The sequence below is a fragment of the Sparassis crispa genome, assembly GCF_003851025.1.
Source record: "Sparassis crispa DNA, contig_000000F, whole genome shotgun sequence".
NCBI lineage: Eukaryota > Fungi > Basidiomycota > Agaricomycetes > Polyporales > Sparassidaceae > Sparassis > Sparassis crispa.
Window position 1 is genome coordinate 2123168 of NW_020939747.1, and position 16860 is coordinate 2140027.

Genomic DNA, 16860 nt, shown 5'->3' on the forward strand with positions numbered 1-16860 from the left:
TACAACCGATATGCCTTGCACATGAGTCCAGCAGTCAACAAACATCCTCACCGAAGACCAGAAAAGACATCGGAATTTATTGGAAGTTCGGGTCATCGTGCCTCACCGCAGCTGGTGCTGGTGCTGGTGACTCTTCGTTGGCAGACTCGAGCGGTGGCGGAGCGCTCCGCTCGTTGCGATTCTCGTCCAGCCACTTGTCCATCTCATCCTTCCGGTTCGCGAACGGCCGTGGGCCGAGGAGCGTGATCATGTCCTCACTGAGTTTCCACATCAGCATACAGGAATGTTACCGACAACAATAGCGCACCGAGTGATGACCTCTTTCTCCAGTAGCAGCTTAGCAACCTTCTCGACGTTCTCCCTGTGCTTTGTCAAGAGTTCCGTTGTCCGTTGATGCGCCGCTCTGGGAAGGAAGGAAAAATATGTTCAGTCCCAGACGATCCTGTTGGTTGCAGCATAGATAACCTACGTGATCATCTTCCTCACTTCCAGATCGAGCATTTCGCCCGTCTTCTCGCTGAAAGGCTTCTGCCAGCTCTCGCCGGACTCCTTGGCACCTCCATAGCTGACTGGGCCGACAACGTCGTTCATGCCGTAGTTGGCGACGGCCTCGAAGGCTATCCGCGTAATCTTCTGTAGGTCGTCCTGTGCACCGGTGGTGATGTTCTCCGGTCCGAAGAAGATTTCTTCCGAGACCCGTCCACCGAGTGTCATGCAAATGCGGTCCCTCATTTGCGGTGTAGACAGGAGGTAGCGATCGGCAGGCAGATACTAAAGTATCAAGGGTTAATCATACCACAAAGGGGAAAAATAGCAGAAAGTCTCACTTGTGCATATCCGAGGGCTCCAACACCGCGGGGAATGATGCTGACCTTCAGGAGAGGGTCTGCATGCTCTAGGAACCACCCGCAGACTGCGTGTCCCGCTTCATGGTACGCAACGGTCTTCTTCTCCTCCGGACTCAGTATCCGACTCTTCCTCTCTAGACCCACAATAACCCGCTCGATCGCGCTCTCGAAGTCAAACTCCGTAATGCTCTCATGCGCATGCCGCGCCGCGTGCAGCGCCGCCTCATTACATACGTTCGCGATGTCCGCACCCGAGAACCCAGGTGTGAGTACCGCGAGCTTGTGCGCAAACGCCTCCGTTTCCGGCAACTCCTTTGAGAGCTTGAGGGGGCGAAGGTGGACCAAAAATATGGCTTTGCGCCCCGAGACATCCGGACGGTCGATGGTGATATTCCGATCGAAACGACCGGGGCGCATCAAGGCGGGATCAAGGACGTCCGGTCTGTTGGTGCCGGCGAGCACGACAACATGCTCCTGAGTGCCGAAACCATCCATCTCGACCAACAGCTGGTTAAGGGTATTCTCTCGCTCATCGTTACCACCGAAACCACGCCTGCCACCCCGAGACTTGCCAATAGCATCGATTTCGTCGATGAAGATGATCGACGGTGCGTTCTTCTTCGCAGACGCAAAGAGATCACGGACGCGAGAAGATCCTACCCCGACGAACATCTCAATGAACTCGGAGCCGGACACGGAGAAGAAGGGCACATTCGCCTCGCCGGCGGTGGCCTTTGCGAGTAATGTCTTACCGGTACCCGGGGGGCCCGACAAGATTGCACCGCGGGGAATCTTCGCACCGAGTTTCTCGTACTTAGCAGGTTCCTTGAGGAAAGAGACGAACTCCATGATCTCCTGCTTCGCCTCGTCCATCCCAGCGACGTCCTTGAACTTGACCTTGATCTCCGTGTCCTTGTTGAAAAGCTTGGCGCGACTCTTGCCGAAATTGAAGACTCCGCCGCCGCCGCCACCACCCGCACCCGCCCTGCGGGAAAGATAAAACAAAAGACCTGCGAAAAGGAGAGTGGGACCGAAGTTGAGGAGATAACTGAACGCTGAGACCTCCTCGTGGTATGCGACGGGAATGCGCTCATGGGACGGAATGCCCAACTCCTTCTGTGCCTCATCGAGCTTACGCTCGAACGCCTCGACGGAACCTATAGAGAAATAGTAGTCTCCGCCGCCAAGAGGTGCGGACGGGTACATAGTACCAGTGGCGTTGGAGTGCAGCTTCACTCGGACCTTCGTCCTATTGACGACAACGAGCTTGTCGACGAGGCCCTTGTCGAGGAATGCAGTGCGGAACTCCTGCCAGGTGATCTCGCGTGACGACGCAGTCGATGAATTTGACAGGGCGTAAAAGATCGCGGCAGTGGTAGCGAGCAACGCGAGCTGGTTAGCATTGAATCCGTTGCCTCCGTCTGACGGTGGGGGTGGAGGTTTCTGTTTGGAGTCCTGCTCGCGGCGCCCTGAGTCCGGCTCCTTCTCAGCAGCCCCCTTCTGCTCCTGCTGCTGTTGTTGCTGCTGCTGTCGGTGGTATCGCTGGAAAAAGCCCTCGAGGCCCTTCATCGGCTCCTTCTGGTCTGCAGCATCCTTGGAGGCCTCCTCCACGACCTTTCCCTTGTCCTGTGGCTCCCCCTTATCCTTGCTCTCCGATTTCTGTTCGCCGGACTTCTTCTCCGAGGGTGGAGGATGGTCAGAAGGAGTAGCGAATGTGCGCGCCCACCTTACTCTGGAGATATAGGCAATACGCCCGCGAGGCAAGGACGCAGCACGGAGAGAGCGGGGGATCATGAGAAGTGAAGGGACGAGAGAGAGCAGCTGGTTTGTGGCAGCTGGTGTCAACCGACTGCCGTTCCTACACGCAAGCCGTGACTCTGACTAACTGGTAGTCGGGTTAGGGTTACTGCACGTGGTCGCGATCCGTTCACTTCCGTACGTGGCTTGGACTGACGCGGTACTCGCTATCGTAGGGTTGCATACAATTCATATGCATCACTTCAACGTTCACCCATGTATTGGTGATATAATTTTTGTACAACCGCTTCCTCTACTTCCACTCTCGCCCGTCGATGATGTCGTCTGGGTACGGCGCAGGATAGTCCGCGAAGCAGTCGTAGTTGAAGTTCACCTGCGCGATGCGCTCCTGCATGCCCTGCACAAAATTCGCCACCGGGCACAGGCCATCAGGATTGGGCGTTTCACAGTGGGCGATGCCCGTGAGCGGCACGACGCCGTCGTTCAGGATGAAGCGGATAAACGACTCCTGCGTCGCGTTCTGCGGAGATGCGGGGCAGGATACGACCTGTCCCACGAGGTTCGAGCCAAACGGTGCAATCTGGTTCACGTGGTAGGTCTGCGTGATGGAAACACCTGAGTGACGGCTCAGCGCGAAATCGCGGTACCACGCACCTGGTATGCCGGAATATGGTCAACTGGCAGAGGACCATTCGCAGCCAAAGTGGTGAAATTGAGCGCAGTAACGACTATATACATATGATCAACGCAGGTCTCCTATAAGCACCTTGCGGATACGCACTTTGCGCGATGACGGTGTCATGAGTCGCGTCCACGTAAATGGGTTGGTTGAGCGGGAACGTGACCGGGTTGCCGTCCAACGTTCCATTCGTGCTGGTGTCGAATACCGTGAGCGGTGTCTGTGTCAGGCGCGACACGAGCTCCTGGACATAGCCTATTCCCTGTGCAGCAGCGACGGGACTTCCGGGACCGTTACTGTACCAGAAGCTCAGGTCTGGGGAGAGACGTCAAATGGCACGACCACAATGCGATGAAGTGTGTACGCACCGTTTGCGTACTCAAAGCCAAGCCATTCCTCCACAGTAAAGATATCGCAGAAGTCCGAATAGCCGAGAGCGACAGTCTCATAAGCACAAAGCTGCTGCATCCCGAACACATAGTTCGTGTTCAGCTCAAGACCGGTCACATACTTCTGCAACCTCTCTACGGTACCGTTGAGGTAGATGTCGGTCCAATTGCCGGAGTATACGCCACCGAGATTGCCGACCGCGTTGTTGGAGTTCGGGCACGCGTTCCATGGAGACAGCGTGTTGTTGAACCCGGAGTTCTCGACGATGATCTCCTCATAATAGGAGTTCTGGTATTGCTGTACACCGAAGAAACCTGCAGCAAATTGCAAACTGGAACTGACTGTCAACTTCGATCTCGCGCAAAAAAAATCCACTGCACTGACGCAGAGTCAACCATTCGCTCTGATGGGAGCAATCAGTCTTCTGCAACATAAGGCGAAAGTGTTCAAGGGTTTACCCTCTGAGGTTGTCCGCCATACTGGAAGAGCATTGAACCCCTTCAAGAGTTCACCGTATTTCACCCGGAAGCCCACACCGAGTTCGTAGCTACATGAAGTCACTATTAGTACGTTTCCACAACAGCACGGATCGAGAACCTCACAGCTGTTCCCGACCGAACGGAGTCAATATCTCAGCGCCAAGCTTGTACGTCCACGAATTCAAGAATTCCAAGGGACCGGTCGCAGTAAAACCGGCGCCCTCGGCGGCCGAGTGCACGAAGGCCGCAAACTGGCCCGGGTCCGAACCAGACGTAGGGTACCTGGCACCGTGGCGATGGAGAAGATGGACTTGCGTGAGCTCACACCCAGCAGGAATCTGTGGTGAGGCGCCAGGCAGACCGAAGGCTTCACCGACAGAATACCAAGGACCGAGGTTTCCCCAGTGGTGCAAAGTGTTGAACGAAGGGACATCTCCTGTGTACTGGGCCAATGGGTTCACGAGAGGGTAGGCATCGAGGTTGAGTGCCGCAGCGGGAGCAGTCTGGATAGCCTCCGCCTCATCACCAGCTGAGTAAGGTTACAGGATGAGTACACCGACTACGGACAGAAGAAAAAGATACCAACTAGGAGTGGGACCGGGATATCCAACTTCTGAAGCACCGGGGAAGTAGGCTTCATATGCAGTGAACGTGGCACCTGCGGGTGGGAAGGAAAAGCTGACGGTGGAACCTGCGATCGACGAGGCAGGATCAATGGTCGGTGCTGCAAGGACCAGCGTAAGAGATGCGAGGAGAAGAACGGTATTCAACATGCTTGGGTGACCAAGGAAGCACCGCGAGGCTGAGGGGAAAGACCTGGAGGACGGGGGGAAGGACGGGAGACATTCGGGGAGTATTTATGGGAGAGCAGCGAAGTCAGCGCGAGGCACAGTACATTCCCGTCACTGGTGGTCCAGCACATGACGATGCAGCAGTGATTCCGAGCGCGAATATTTGACGAAAGTTATAACTTAGGCATTTGGACGGGGAAGTTAAAGAACGCGTCGACGAATGTGCGTCGAGACGCTATTTATACGCGGACACGCGACGCGTCCTTGTCAGATAAGATCCCTGCTTAGTCAGTCTACATGACACGCGCGTCGAGTTCACTCGCACAGAAATCTCCAGGAAATTCACTGGAAATTCTCGATGGTCAAGTCGATGGGCCCAGCAGCTTCGCATGGCTTTTCGACTTTGGCACTCCTTCCAGTCTCCCGTACTCACAAAATCCAGACCACGTACCTTCGTACAGAAGAACATCGCCCGCTATCATGACTATATCCGCTTCTCGACCCCAGGTGAATTCCTACGTCTCACACGCCACTGCTCTATTGAACGTTCTCGCCCTCTTCTATAGGAGGCTCCGCACGTCTCCTCCTCAATAACCCCAAAATCATAGGTGTCGCTTCATCTCGTGGAGAGCGACTGTATGTCTCCGAATCTGGATGTCTTCCTTTGCATCTGATCTCGTTCTAGGACCCAGGAGGACTTCTACTCCTTCGTCTCTCTCTCGCTTAACCCCGAGGAGCTCCGTCTAAGTCTCAAGAAGTCTTTCCAAATAGACTGGGATCCGTCAGCACTGCCAGACGCCTTAGCTCGTCAGGTCCTCTTCGTGGGCATATACGACGGTCATGGCGGTTCCACGGTGTCCGGATTTCTCCGCCAGGAATTGCACGGTCTCTTCGAGAACGTAGACAAGTCACAAATACCTGAGCTATTTGCTTGGGCCAAGGAACTCGGCGGGTACTTCAAGCGGTTCAAGGGCGGCGCCCTGGCCCCTTGGATACGACCTAGTTCACCCGATGCCAGTCAAGAGCTGGACTTGGAAGCACGAGCAACCTTGGCGTTCTTTGAGGTGCGTCATACCTCCCGTACTACCGAGTGTAGCCAAACATGGCGCGCAGGTAGACAGGATGCTCGCAATAGAGAACGCGGCCAAGGAGTGCGGCGCAACAGCTTCTGTAGTCCTCCTCCAATCCCTCGACAACTCCGCCACACCTTTCTTCGCGTCAGAGAAGATAGCGCTCACCGTCGCACATGTGGGGTGAGTCATTATCTTGCCTTCCATCATCACTTTGTACTCGCCGTCCGTGCACCTGGTATACTTATTGATGAATGTATCGCAGTGACACGCGTGTATTGTTGTGCTCGATGGACGGAGGCAAGTTCATCCCCATGACCGAAAACCACCATGCCGACGCACGTGTGGAGACTGCGCGGCTCCGCAGGATGATGGTCAGCAGCCTGATCGCAGACTCCTTTGGCGAGACACGGTGCGACACAGCTCGTTCTCCCTGCGCCTAATCTACGCCTTCTCTGATTCTGCGTCATTGTGCTGTATAGGTGGATGGGCGCGTTGGCCAACACACGCAGGTTAGCGCCTACAGCTGCACACTCATCATTACCGTGACGGTTAACTGCGTTTCCTCGCTATCGCAGTCTCGGTGACATGAAATTCAAGCCCTACGGGGTGACCCCGGAGCCGGAAGTGCGCACGCATCTCGTACAGGGTCAGTCTGTGCATTATCTCTGCACGCGCACGCGCTGACACTGCCGGCCGGCAGGCGGCGAATTCTCGCACATCACGCTCCTCTCCGACGGTGTGTCGTCCGTCGTGTCTGACGACGAGATTACCGACCTCGCACGCGGCGCGCTCAGCCCGCGCCATGCGGCACAGCGCATCCTCGCGTACGCAGAGGAGATGGGCAGTGAGGACAACGCGACGGTCATCGTCGTGCCGCTCGCGGGGTGGGGGAAGGTGAGCGGCGAAGACAAAACGCGCGAGCTCCGCGAGTACAGACGCCGCAATATGGTAGGTAGCGAGCGGCAGAAGGAGAGGTGGATGTGAGCAATGCGGACAGTTCGCTACAGTATTCGTTTTCTTGACGCATTTTTATTGCCTGCTGCATTGTATATTCTCGGGACACCTGGTATGCTGTCATGCTCTGGATGTAATTGGATCGCGTCTTCTGACACTCTGCTGTGACTGGATGGTACATACATCTCGCGCATGCATACATCTGATAATATGCTTCTCATAAGGATACATACCGCATTTCTTCGCTTGCCTTTGACTTTAGATCGTCTGTAGATTCGTGTGCAGTCAAGCGATGGTCCTAGATCTGTGCCGCTGCATGCCCATCGGCGCGTGGGTCTGAACCTGCCCCCCACACCGTCCTACCAGACGGATCCACGATGCGCTGGATAATCTGGCCACGCCCCAGCATCCCGCGACTCATTCCACTAACGCGACGCGCATCGTGACCCATCGCTGCGAACTCGCCGTCAGCCCTCCCGCAAACGCGATACACTGCCGGCGCTCACCTCTCAGCTGCTCGAGGACAGCATCGGGGATACCCTCCTCGAAGTACACCTCGCTGTTGACATCGCCCGCGGTGCCAGTTTGCCCACTCTGCGTCTCCGGGCTGCCGGCGGAGATGCAGAAGCGCGGCGCGTCCAGCGCGGCTTGGGCGGTGTATCCACGAAGCAAGTTCAGCAGGACCTGGACATGGCCTTGGGGCTGGTGGGCAAGCAAGAACTGTCAGCTATGCGCGCATAGCTCGGCGATGAAGGCGGGTCTGTACCTGCATGAATCCGCCCATGACCCCATAGCTCAGGAACAGTTCGTCTCCTCGGAGGGCCATGGCTGGGATGATTGTGTGGTAGGGCCGCTTGCCTCCCTGGGGACGGGTGAATCAGCAATCGCACGGGAGTGTTCACTGCATTTGTGATGTACCTTCAGGGCATTAGGGTGACCCGGAGTGAGGTTGAAGTTGGACCCTCGGTTTTGCAGAGTGAAACCGCAGCCCTTCGGGACAGCTGCGGCGAAGGAGTAAGCACCAATGGGACCAAGCAGTTTCTGTCTGCTTACCTCCAGTTCCGAATCCTGCTAGGTGGGTCTCCAGGCATTAAAAAAGCGACGGGGACCCAAAACCATGTCAGGACACTGACCTGCATAGTTGCTCTGAATGTAACTGCACGCATTTCCCCATTGATCGGCAACTGGGTTAAGAAATGAGTCATGCATCTACGTCTAGATGACAGCAATATGCACCAGAGAAATAGACTGTGTCGGAGGAGTTCACGGGGTTTCCCTGAATGCATGGATGATCGTTACTATGAGAGGGGGACACTTAGTACCACGGCGTGTCTTACATGGACGACATCATTGGATTTGGTGGATTCAAAAAGTTTGGCACGCGAAGCCAGATATTCCTACGACGGAATTAGCGACGTGTCATGGACTTGACTGGACAGTCTCACCTTGCTCAAGAGCTCTGTGACAGGTATGTGAGCGGTGTCCGGATCAGTGACATAGTACTGGCTATCTGTGAAGATGAAATGGTTCCAGTCATCGCGTTGTCCTTCAAAAGAGAAAACACATACCAGCGAATGCGAGCCTGTCGTGGGCATTCAGTCACACTCAAGCCAACACACTAAAAGCGAACCCACCGTAGAGCTTCGACAAGAGCATGGAGATATTCGGCAGAATTGTGCTCCATCTCCAGTAGCGATCCTATCTTGCCTTGTTCCTCCATGTTGTCGAGGATTCCAAGAGCGAGAAGAGCAGTTATACCTTGTCCGTTGGGCGGGCACTAGCAAAAGATGAAGCAACAGTGGCGGCCACAACGCCACTACGCACCTCGTACACCGTAACCTCGTTGTTGAATGTGTACTTGATGGGCTCGACGAATGACGTCTCGTGTTTGGAGAGATCCTCGAGTTCCATCACGCCGCCCATGCTCTGGATCAAATCTACAATGGCTTCGGCAACCCGCCCCTTATAGAATCCATCCTTGCCTTGCTCCGCGAGCGCGCGGAACGTCTGCGCGAGATTGGGGAGCTGAACGATTTGTCCCAGCAAGGGCGCTTTGCCGTTGAGAAGCATCTCATCTCCGTTCGGAGAAGCGTTCTTAATCAGGTCTTCTGACCTCTTCCACTGTGAGACGATGCATAATGAACAGAGCAGCCAGGCGTTATCCCAGAAGTGTACGTACACTGTATGCATGAATTTCTGACACCGGAACTCTGGATGATGTGAGTACAAGGAATAGTAGATCGCGTATGCAGCTTACCCTTCCTCCGCAAGTCTGATAGCAGGTGCAAGGACCTCCGCCACAGAAAGCTTACCGCTCCCAAACTTCTTGACAGTGTCTACCCATGCGGCAGCGGCACCTGTGTTACAAACATGCGGCGCATAAGCTCCAAGCTCGGACCATGTACAGAATGACTGACCCGGAACAGTGACCGAGTTGAGATCGGTTACCGGGATGTTGTTCCCAGTAATGCCTCGCTTGCGAATATGATCGATGGTGAGCTTAGCAGGTGAATGTCCGGAGCCATTCAAGGCCTTGATAGTCTTCGTCTTGACGTCGTAGAACAGACAGAATGCATCTCTGTCCCGATGTCGATCGTGAGCTGATTAATCAGACGATGGGTGCTTACCCGCCAATGCCGCAGCAACTTGGTTCAGTGACGTTGAGTGCCGCAGAAGTTGCGACCGCGGCGTCAGCTGCATGTCGCGAGTTGAGGAGATGGCGGATATGTTAATTTAGAAGCGGCTGCTCACCAGCATTACCGCCCTTTCTGAGGATCTCCAAACCTGCCTCGGTAGCAAGAGGCTGCGAAGATGAAACGATCCCTTTCGTTCCGTACACTTGCGATCTCCTGCTCGGGAATCGTTGAAAGACGATCTCAGGCTGGTCTACCTTGTTCCAATCGATCTTCATGGTGAGCAAGACTTTTGTGAAGTGCTTGGGGAACAACTACCACTGTGCGGCACTCTTATAGTATCATACTATATTACGGTCCTCCGAGTCAGGAGATAAGTGAGATCGATTGATAACTCTCATGAGTGTGGAAGATTGGGTATACGTCTCAGCCACGCGACAGAAGCGGGGGTCCGGATCCCGTGGAATACTTATCATGTTCAGGTACGGGAGACGTCGAGAAGGGTTGAATTCAGGCAATGTCGCGGGTGCAGTCTCACATGAACTCGGTGTCGCGGAAGAGTCTGAGTTGTTGGTGCCACCGACTCGGAGCACAACGGTAGATCAGCGCCGTACGTAAGCGGATACCTAGCTGCGGATGGTGAGCAGTGCGGCGTTTGGTAGCGGAAGATTTGTCACGTCGGGCATCTCTACACCGTCCTCCATCTCTCTAATCCCGTCTAAGTTACGACTCGGAATGCCGAAGGCGACAGCCACACCATCTCGGGCTCACGCTTCCTCGTCCGAGCCTCTTCGCAGTGCTCATATTCTCCGACGGAACCAAGTCAGTACCCCTACCCGACCCCCTCTGCCTGTGTCTCATCCCCCTGTATCCGCAGGCATGCCACCAATGTCGCAGGCGTAAACTGGTACGCTTCAGCATTTGTATTCGTTGACAGTTCATCGGTAACTGATGTTCTCGGCAGAAATGGTGTGTTCCCGATCAACAGAACTTAATCCAGATCCAACCATTGACTCTGGCACAGCGACGCCAAGAGGCCATGTTCAACCTGTTTGCGCTCTCATAAATATGCCCTGTCCCATGCCCCAGCGGGTGCCGAGCTACCCCCTCACCCCGAATGCACATATGATGATAGTACGTCCTGCGCACTCATTTCTTCATGCCAATAACCGATATCGATGTTACAGTCCCTGAAGAGGAGACCGGTAAGTTATCTGACGATCAGTTAAAGGTGCTGGAGAACCGCATTAGTAAGTGTTACTCAGCGGTTTCTACGCTTAACCCCTCATTCCCTGTGTAGGCGAACTTGAAGCAACGTTGTACGAGAAGGACTCATCTTCTTCTAGCCTACCACGGCCAAACGATTTGGGCGGTCCGAATTTTATCTTCTCCAACGGGAACAGTCCAGACGCGTTAGCTACGGCCCATACACCAGGAGTTGGCGTAGTCGGATATGACCTTTACAATGCCAACAAGCCTTTCGAGCCAGATCCAAGGCCGTTTCTCCCTCCGATGCCGGTGGCATCTGCATTGGATGACCTCGCAGACGTAGCCAGTCTCATTGACAATCCCTTGTCTTCTGCGATATCTGGCGCCGACAGTTCAACTACATTGCTTGATCCCGGAAATCAAGTTGATGGTCGATCTAGTCGTTCTGCGATGTCTTCTGGTAGTTCCAACGAAGACCTCATGTTTCTGTCTTGGCCGCGCACGCTTCCAAGCCCTGAACTTGTTCGACATCTGTAAGCCCAAGCATTTATGGTACACTGTGGTATTGTTAGCTGAATTCTCGCAGCATTGAAGCTTTCTTCTCACATAACGTCGATGCTGAACGCTTGTTTCACGTTCCGACATTCTTGACATCACTGTTGTTACCCCCTACTCATCCTGATTTCCCTTCGACCGGTTTGCTACATGCGATGTGCGCAATGGGGAGCATGTATACTGCAGCTATGCCCTCACCACCTTCCATGGCGACCTTCGATTTTTCTCCATGTGAGCTTCTTTATACACCCTTGCATATTTTAATCACGCGTCCTTAGTAGACGACCCATTCACGGAGAAATACAAAGTGATTGAGGGCAGGCCCGATTCTTTCGCCGAGTCACAGGCCAAGTTCGCGACTGTAGCCATCGAGGACTCCGTGCATCTGGGTGTGGACCTTTTCCAAGGTGTACAAGGTGCTGCCGCTCGGCTTAGACATCTATTAGCAAAGCGCTCAAATACTTTGGTGTAGCTTTGATCATTCTAAGTTGGTGGTATTGGGCGAACGGCATGTAATTAAAATCCTTCTTTTCTGCTTTTTTCTGCTCACTAGTGGTATATTTTGTCGAAGGTGGTCAGAGGTTAGAGTTCGTTGAACTTAAGTCTTTGAACAATTCGATCTGACTTTCATGCTCAGGCGTACAACGGAGCCGCGAAGTCGCTACGTTCGGCCGTTCCTTGCGGGTTGAACATTTGTCCACCCTTTCACACAATCGCGCAATCGTTTAAACCAGCCGCCGTCCTACACCCAGCTGCCACTGTGATCGAGGACGAAGTGAGGCGCAACACCTTTTGGCTAGGTATTTAGGGGTGTCCATCCTGTTTCGTCTTTCCTGATTTACTCTTACAAGCGTATACTTTGGAGCGGACTCAAGGGTGTGGAAATGGATGGGCGATGATGCTGGACGATCAAGATGTCTCACAGCTGTTGCCTCTCCGTGGCGATCATTTCAACAAAGGGGTTAGTTTATTTCATCCTTTTCCTTAGGTATCGTCGCACTGATGCTCAAAGCAGGTGCTTGTACGTCATGATGACCGACAGTGGTCACACGACAACGATGTGCTACTCGTCCATCCTGCTGACCAAACAGATTCGTTCATCCTCTATGTCAAGTCCTCCATACTACTTTCTCGGGTCAAGAACTTCAACTGTAGATTCCGTGCGAGACATCATACGAAAGATCCAGCAACGATGTCCCCAACTAACAGTCCAGACAACACTGGACGCTCGGACTTCACGGACATCCGCAAGACTCCTGCGTTCATGGAATTGGATGACCTTATCATCGCGTTCAAGGCATCCTTCCCGCAGCATATGAAGGACCCAATGGAGAGTCACGGCGTTGATGCACATCTTTTCATCTCTTTGACGGCGTCACATCTGTAGGTGCTCTTCTATGCTGATGTCATGGATAAACTCACTGATTGGTTTGTCATGTCAAGTGCACAGATTCTGCTTCACGAAACTCACGCTATCGTCGGACGATCGACTTGTGTCTCGTCAAGGAAGATCTTGACATCTGCGCGGGCAATCCTGGACTTGCTGCACGGCGTGTCCTCCACGAGCTACGATCTGTCACTTCTTGGCATATTTCCGATGGTATGAAGATTGCCATTGCCTTCTGTCGGAACTCGTCTCCCTCACATCTTTGTCAGATCTGTTGGTACATGGCTGGCAGAATATTGGTGCGATTCATGCGGGTCGCTATCGAGTTAAAAGTCAAGGAACAGTGTGATATTCTACGAGCTGAGATAGATTATATCCGGTGAGAACCAATTCCGTTGCTTCTACATGCACGATGCAGTGAGCCGACGACATTCATCAATTTAGCGCAATGATCACTCGAGTGGGGGACCGCTTCCCCGTTGCTCGTATGTCTCCTGTTTTTTTAGCTGACTCGTCGTGAGATTGACATGACTCCCAGTACGCTACACGAAAATGCTCCAAGACTTCATCACGCAGAACTGTGGTGAAGAGTATGTGGCTTCCATGTCTGCTGTTCATACGTCAGCAGTACCTGACAAGTTCTCTTTCTCTGGAGGCTCGGGAGGTTTGCACGGATCGTCGCACCCAATACGCGCCTAAGGGTAGTGTTGGACTGTATTTATTGTGTTCTGCCTCGCACACATATATAGGAATCTAATGCTGTACTTACTTGGCCTGTTTAATTGAAAGGGCATCAGGTTTGTGTTGGGCCGAGACTGGTTCGATCGGAATCATCGGGCGTCTATGGTTATGGACGTCATCAGGTGTTCAGTATCAGCGTGTGCCTTGAAACCTTGACCACATACACCAACCACTCTCAGCTGGACACTGAGACCACTCATTGCCATTATTCTGCTGGGCAGTCTTTTACTCGAACAGATGGGTACTAGCCAATCGCTCCCCAAGATTACTGCACAGGACAAGGCGATTCTCGAGTAAGTCATTCCCGCCAGCCACCGACTCTCCATAATTACCGACCTACAGTCTTAAGTTGCAGCGAGACAAAGTAAGGCAATACCAGAAGAAGGTGTGTGCCATGATTGCTCTCAATCGGGCTCGTCGTAACAGCCCCGGGGAAGATCCAAGCTGTCCTCGAACGCGAATATGAGATAGCGAAGCAACACTTGGCTGCTGGGAACAAGGACCGTGCTCTGTTTGCTCTGCGTAAACGCAAGTATCAGGAGACTCTCTTGCTGAAGACAGATGGGCAGCTGGAGAATTTGGAGAGTTTAGTAAGAAGAACCCTCTGCTCCAGTGTTTTGATTGATCACATACCAATGCGACTTAGGTTTCGACCATCGAATTTTCTCTGATACAAGTTTCCGTACTACATGGGCTGCAACAAGGAAACGAAGTGCTCAAGAAGATCCACGAAGAAATGAATGTAGAGACGGTCGAGAAGCTGTTAGAAGAAACACAGGAAGCAAGAGAGTATCAAAGGGTACATCCTCTTGCCCTAAGCTCTGTGCGAACGTTTACTTACACCTGCAATTTTTCAGGAAATTGACGAGATGCTTGCAAATAATCTCACAGTTGAAGATGAGGAAGCAGTCCAAACAGAGCTGCGGGAACTGCAACGAGAAGCAGTTAGTCGTGAAGCTCTTCCCATTGCAGCGACGCTGACAGTCCTATGTATAGATCGGAAAACCCGACATGCTTCCCGAACTTCCATCAGCACCTACCGCCGAGCCTGTTGCAGCACCACCTGCAGGTGATTATGATTTTCACCATCTTCAGTATCGACTTCACTGAATGATATTATTACAGAGGAAGCAAGCAGGGTTCCACAGAAACGCGAACGCATACCTGTCGTCGCCTGATTCCCTATGTAACGTTATGCCTGTACTGTATATATACGAATGTGCAACACATATGCGGGAGATGTTGACCTCTACCATGCTTCGAAGTCGCCAAACCCTATTTTCCGTCTCTTCTTGCCCTCCTCCGGTACTTCTGGATCTAGAGTGGATATCAATGGCTGGTGTGAAGCCGCTCTCTTTGTGCCACCACCTGAGCCCAAATATTTTCCAACACCTCCCCCCGAATTGCCTCCCACAGCTGTGCTTTCCAAACCCACCTTAATGCCAAACCAATTCACATCATCTCCATCCTTCTTTTCAACAACCTTACCAGTACGTGCGTTCTGTTCGGCCTCAGCTCTGCGTGCAATCTTCTTTTGCTGGCGAGTTTTGTATTCCTCAAAGGGATCCTGATGTCTGGGAAGGGGGAGGTGAGGTTACTATGGTCGAATGTAATCAGGCTTTGAACACGAACATAACGACTTCGGTGATGCGGACAGACTTCACAGGTCGATCAGTTCCTGGTTTCACTGGGATCGATTCTAAAGTGTCGAGAACTTCTTCACCACCGACAAGCTTCCCAAAGACGGTATGCTTCTTGTCTAGATTCGGTGTCTCGCGGAACGTGATGTAAAATTGTGAGCTTACGAGGACGATGGAGTCAACTTCAACCACTTCTCAATGATAAAACATCGAAGGACACGCACCCATTTGTCCCGGAACCCTTGTTAGCCATAGCTACAGTACCACGCGCGTCGTGCTTCGCAGCATTTCTCATGTCATATTCGTCCCTGAATGGGGTTCCCCAGCATGATGTGCCTCCTGAACCAGTACCGGTCGGGTCACCGGTTTGAATCTGGCAAGACATGATGAGCGAATGCCTACTAGCTGCATCCAAGCAGACAGTATAAGAGCGCACCATGAATCCAGGCACGAGTCGATGGAACAAACAGTCATTGTACTTCCCGGCTTTTGCCAGTTGTAGGAAATTATAGCAAGTCTTCGGAGCCTAATACAGCAAGTCAAATCCGCCGCTTATTGATATGCATAGGCTGCACACCACCTTTTCGCAGAATAACTCCATGTTAAGACTGCCGCCGAGGCTAGTAACAACGCGCACGTAGGCGCGACGTCTCCCAAGATCCTTCTCCTTGCCCTTGCCCTTGGGCGGATTCGCGAAATCGTCAAACATCAACTCCTCCTGTACTCGATACGCGATCGTAAGCTGGAAGACGAAAATAGGTACACCGTACATACCTCGTCCCAGGCAAGCTGGGAACTTGCAGTTTGCGGATCAACAGACGTGGAAGTCAGCGACGCACCGGGAAGCCCTGTCGAATACGGCGAAATATTCCCTACAATGGAAGAAAGTTTGACTAAACAGTGAGCACGTTTATGAATGCACCTACAAGGAACAGGTGCCTTTTTGACTGTTGGCGCAGTCGATGCACTTGCACTCGGTTTGGTTGCAACCGTTTTCGTCTGCTCAGATGATGTGGTCTTCGCTGCAGGCGCTGCAACGGACGCAGAAGGTAAGCCATGTGGATTTTGAAGGATTATAACTTCCTCCCTAGAACAGAAACCGTTAGACCAGCACGCACTTGCGGTTCAGAACTCCGGTACTTCTTAAATTTAACGTCAGCGACGAGGTCGCGACCACCCTTGATGCTCTCCGCAAGGAAGACGTTGCCTGTAGATGCAATGGCCACGATGTGGGAGTGCTCACTGAAGGGCTTGAAAGATATGGGATCATGGATTTCCCCGGTAGGCTTGTGGGCATAGTGCAGAGTAATGAGATCCTCGGGGACTAATGGCTCCTTCGTTATTGGATTTGTGTTCTTGTGCTGTCTGTTCGGGATAGAACAGTCATTAGAGGTAGTGATCCCTATGCAAGACACCTCACTTCAGCCACGGTATAATGTTCACCAAATCGAACACGAAACCCGTTCCGTCTGAATTGCGAGCGCATACAGGATGTGTGAAGGGTTGCAATGACAGAGCACAGCAGTCAAATGGGGTGCTCGCTGAGGGAGGAGGCCCCTGATTCTTCCTATGTGATAAGTGAGCGACATGTTTTTCTCCAGAACCAACAGATACCGACGCCTTGAAACCTGCTGAAGAGGCCGTGTGCTGACCGAATAACCCAGAATGCTCTGCATGCGTGACGTAAAGCTTGTTTGAATTACCGTGGCCCATTGTGTAAACA

At 52.9% G+C, this 16860-nt stretch overlaps 7 protein-coding genes across 7 annotated transcripts; 3 read left to right on the forward strand and 4 right to left on the reverse strand.

Moving 5' to 3' along the window:
• Positions 1-76: 76 nt before the first annotated feature.
• On the reverse strand, positions 77-2642 carry SCP_0107460 (Mitochondrial respiratory chain complexes assembly protein; the record flags this gene model as incomplete). The annotated part of the gene is made up of 4 exons (XM_027752976.1): positions 77-257; positions 308-403; positions 470-771; positions 828-2642. 4 exons carry the CDS (start codon positions 2640-2642, stop codon positions 77-79), a joined length of 2394 nt encoding a protein of 797 aa, XP_027608777.1.
• A 256-nt stretch (positions 2643-2898) lies between these two features.
• SCP_0107470 (3-phytase A) lies at positions 2899-4927 on the reverse strand (the record flags this gene model as incomplete). Its single annotated transcript, XM_027752977.1, has 8 exons — positions 2899-3204; positions 3261-3334; positions 3388-3600; positions 3654-4006; positions 4060-4078; positions 4134-4222; positions 4278-4683; positions 4741-4927. The coding sequence occupies 8 exons, from the start codon at positions 4925-4927 to the stop codon at positions 2899-2901; spliced, it is 1647 nt and encodes a 548-aa protein (XP_027608778.1).
• Positions 4928-5334: 407 nt separating this feature from the next.
• On the forward strand, positions 5335-7002 carry SCP_0107480 (Protein phosphatase 2C homolog 4; the record flags this gene model as incomplete). Its single annotated transcript, XM_027752978.1, has 8 exons — positions 5335-5452; positions 5512-5581; positions 5631-6009; positions 6059-6198; positions 6281-6427; positions 6498-6527; positions 6594-6664; positions 6719-7002. 8 exons carry the CDS (start codon positions 5335-5337, stop codon positions 7000-7002), a joined length of 1239 nt encoding a protein of 412 aa, XP_027608779.1.
• Positions 7003-7270: 268 nt separating this feature from the next.
• On the reverse strand, positions 7271-9883 carry SCP_0107490 (gamma-glutamyltranspeptidase; the record flags this gene model as incomplete). Its single annotated transcript, XM_027752979.1, has 17 exons — positions 7271-7425; positions 7479-7674; positions 7739-7834; positions 7891-7973; positions 8026-8040; positions 8106-8156; positions 8209-8248; positions 8310-8369; positions 8418-8482; positions 8541-8554; positions 8607-8749; positions 8797-9093; positions 9152-9182; positions 9230-9329; positions 9390-9550; positions 9600-9666; positions 9724-9883. The coding sequence occupies 17 exons, from the start codon at positions 9881-9883 to the stop codon at positions 7271-7273; spliced, it is 1734 nt and encodes a 577-aa protein (XP_027608780.1).
• Positions 9884-10340: 457 nt separating this feature from the next.
• SCP_0107500 (hypothetical protein) lies at positions 10341-13455 on the forward strand (the record flags this gene model as incomplete). The annotated part of the gene is made up of 17 exons (XM_027752980.1): positions 10341-10427; positions 10483-10512; positions 10570-10574; positions 10630-10739; positions 10793-10855; positions 10906-11347; positions 11401-11600; positions 11651-11785; positions 11842-11881; positions 11941-11950; positions 12007-12169; positions 12221-12330; positions 12385-12752; positions 12813-12969; positions 13026-13135; positions 13201-13241; positions 13295-13455. The coding sequence occupies 17 exons, from the start codon at positions 10341-10343 to the stop codon at positions 13453-13455; spliced, it is 2232 nt and encodes a 743-aa protein (XP_027608781.1).
• A 279-nt stretch (positions 13456-13734) lies between these two features.
• On the forward strand, positions 13735-14675 carry SCP_0107510 (Vacuolar protein sorting-associated protein; the record flags this gene model as incomplete). Its single annotated transcript, XM_027752981.1, has 7 exons — positions 13735-13790; positions 13840-13882; positions 13935-14087; positions 14144-14296; positions 14355-14441; positions 14494-14566; positions 14623-14675. 7 exons carry the CDS (start codon positions 13735-13737, stop codon positions 14673-14675), a joined length of 618 nt encoding a protein of 205 aa, XP_027608782.1.
• Positions 14676-14746: 71 nt separating this feature from the next.
• On the reverse strand, positions 14747-16850 carry SCP_0107520 (Peptidyl-prolyl cis-trans isomerase-like 2; the record flags this gene model as incomplete). The annotated part of the gene is made up of 10 exons (XM_027752982.1): positions 14747-15071; positions 15130-15297; positions 15362-15510; positions 15574-15663; positions 15718-15855; positions 15912-16009; positions 16064-16224; positions 16278-16502; positions 16558-16704; positions 16756-16850. 10 exons carry the CDS (start codon positions 16848-16850, stop codon positions 14747-14749), a joined length of 1596 nt encoding a protein of 531 aa, XP_027608783.1.
• Positions 16851-16860: the final 10 nt, after the last annotated feature.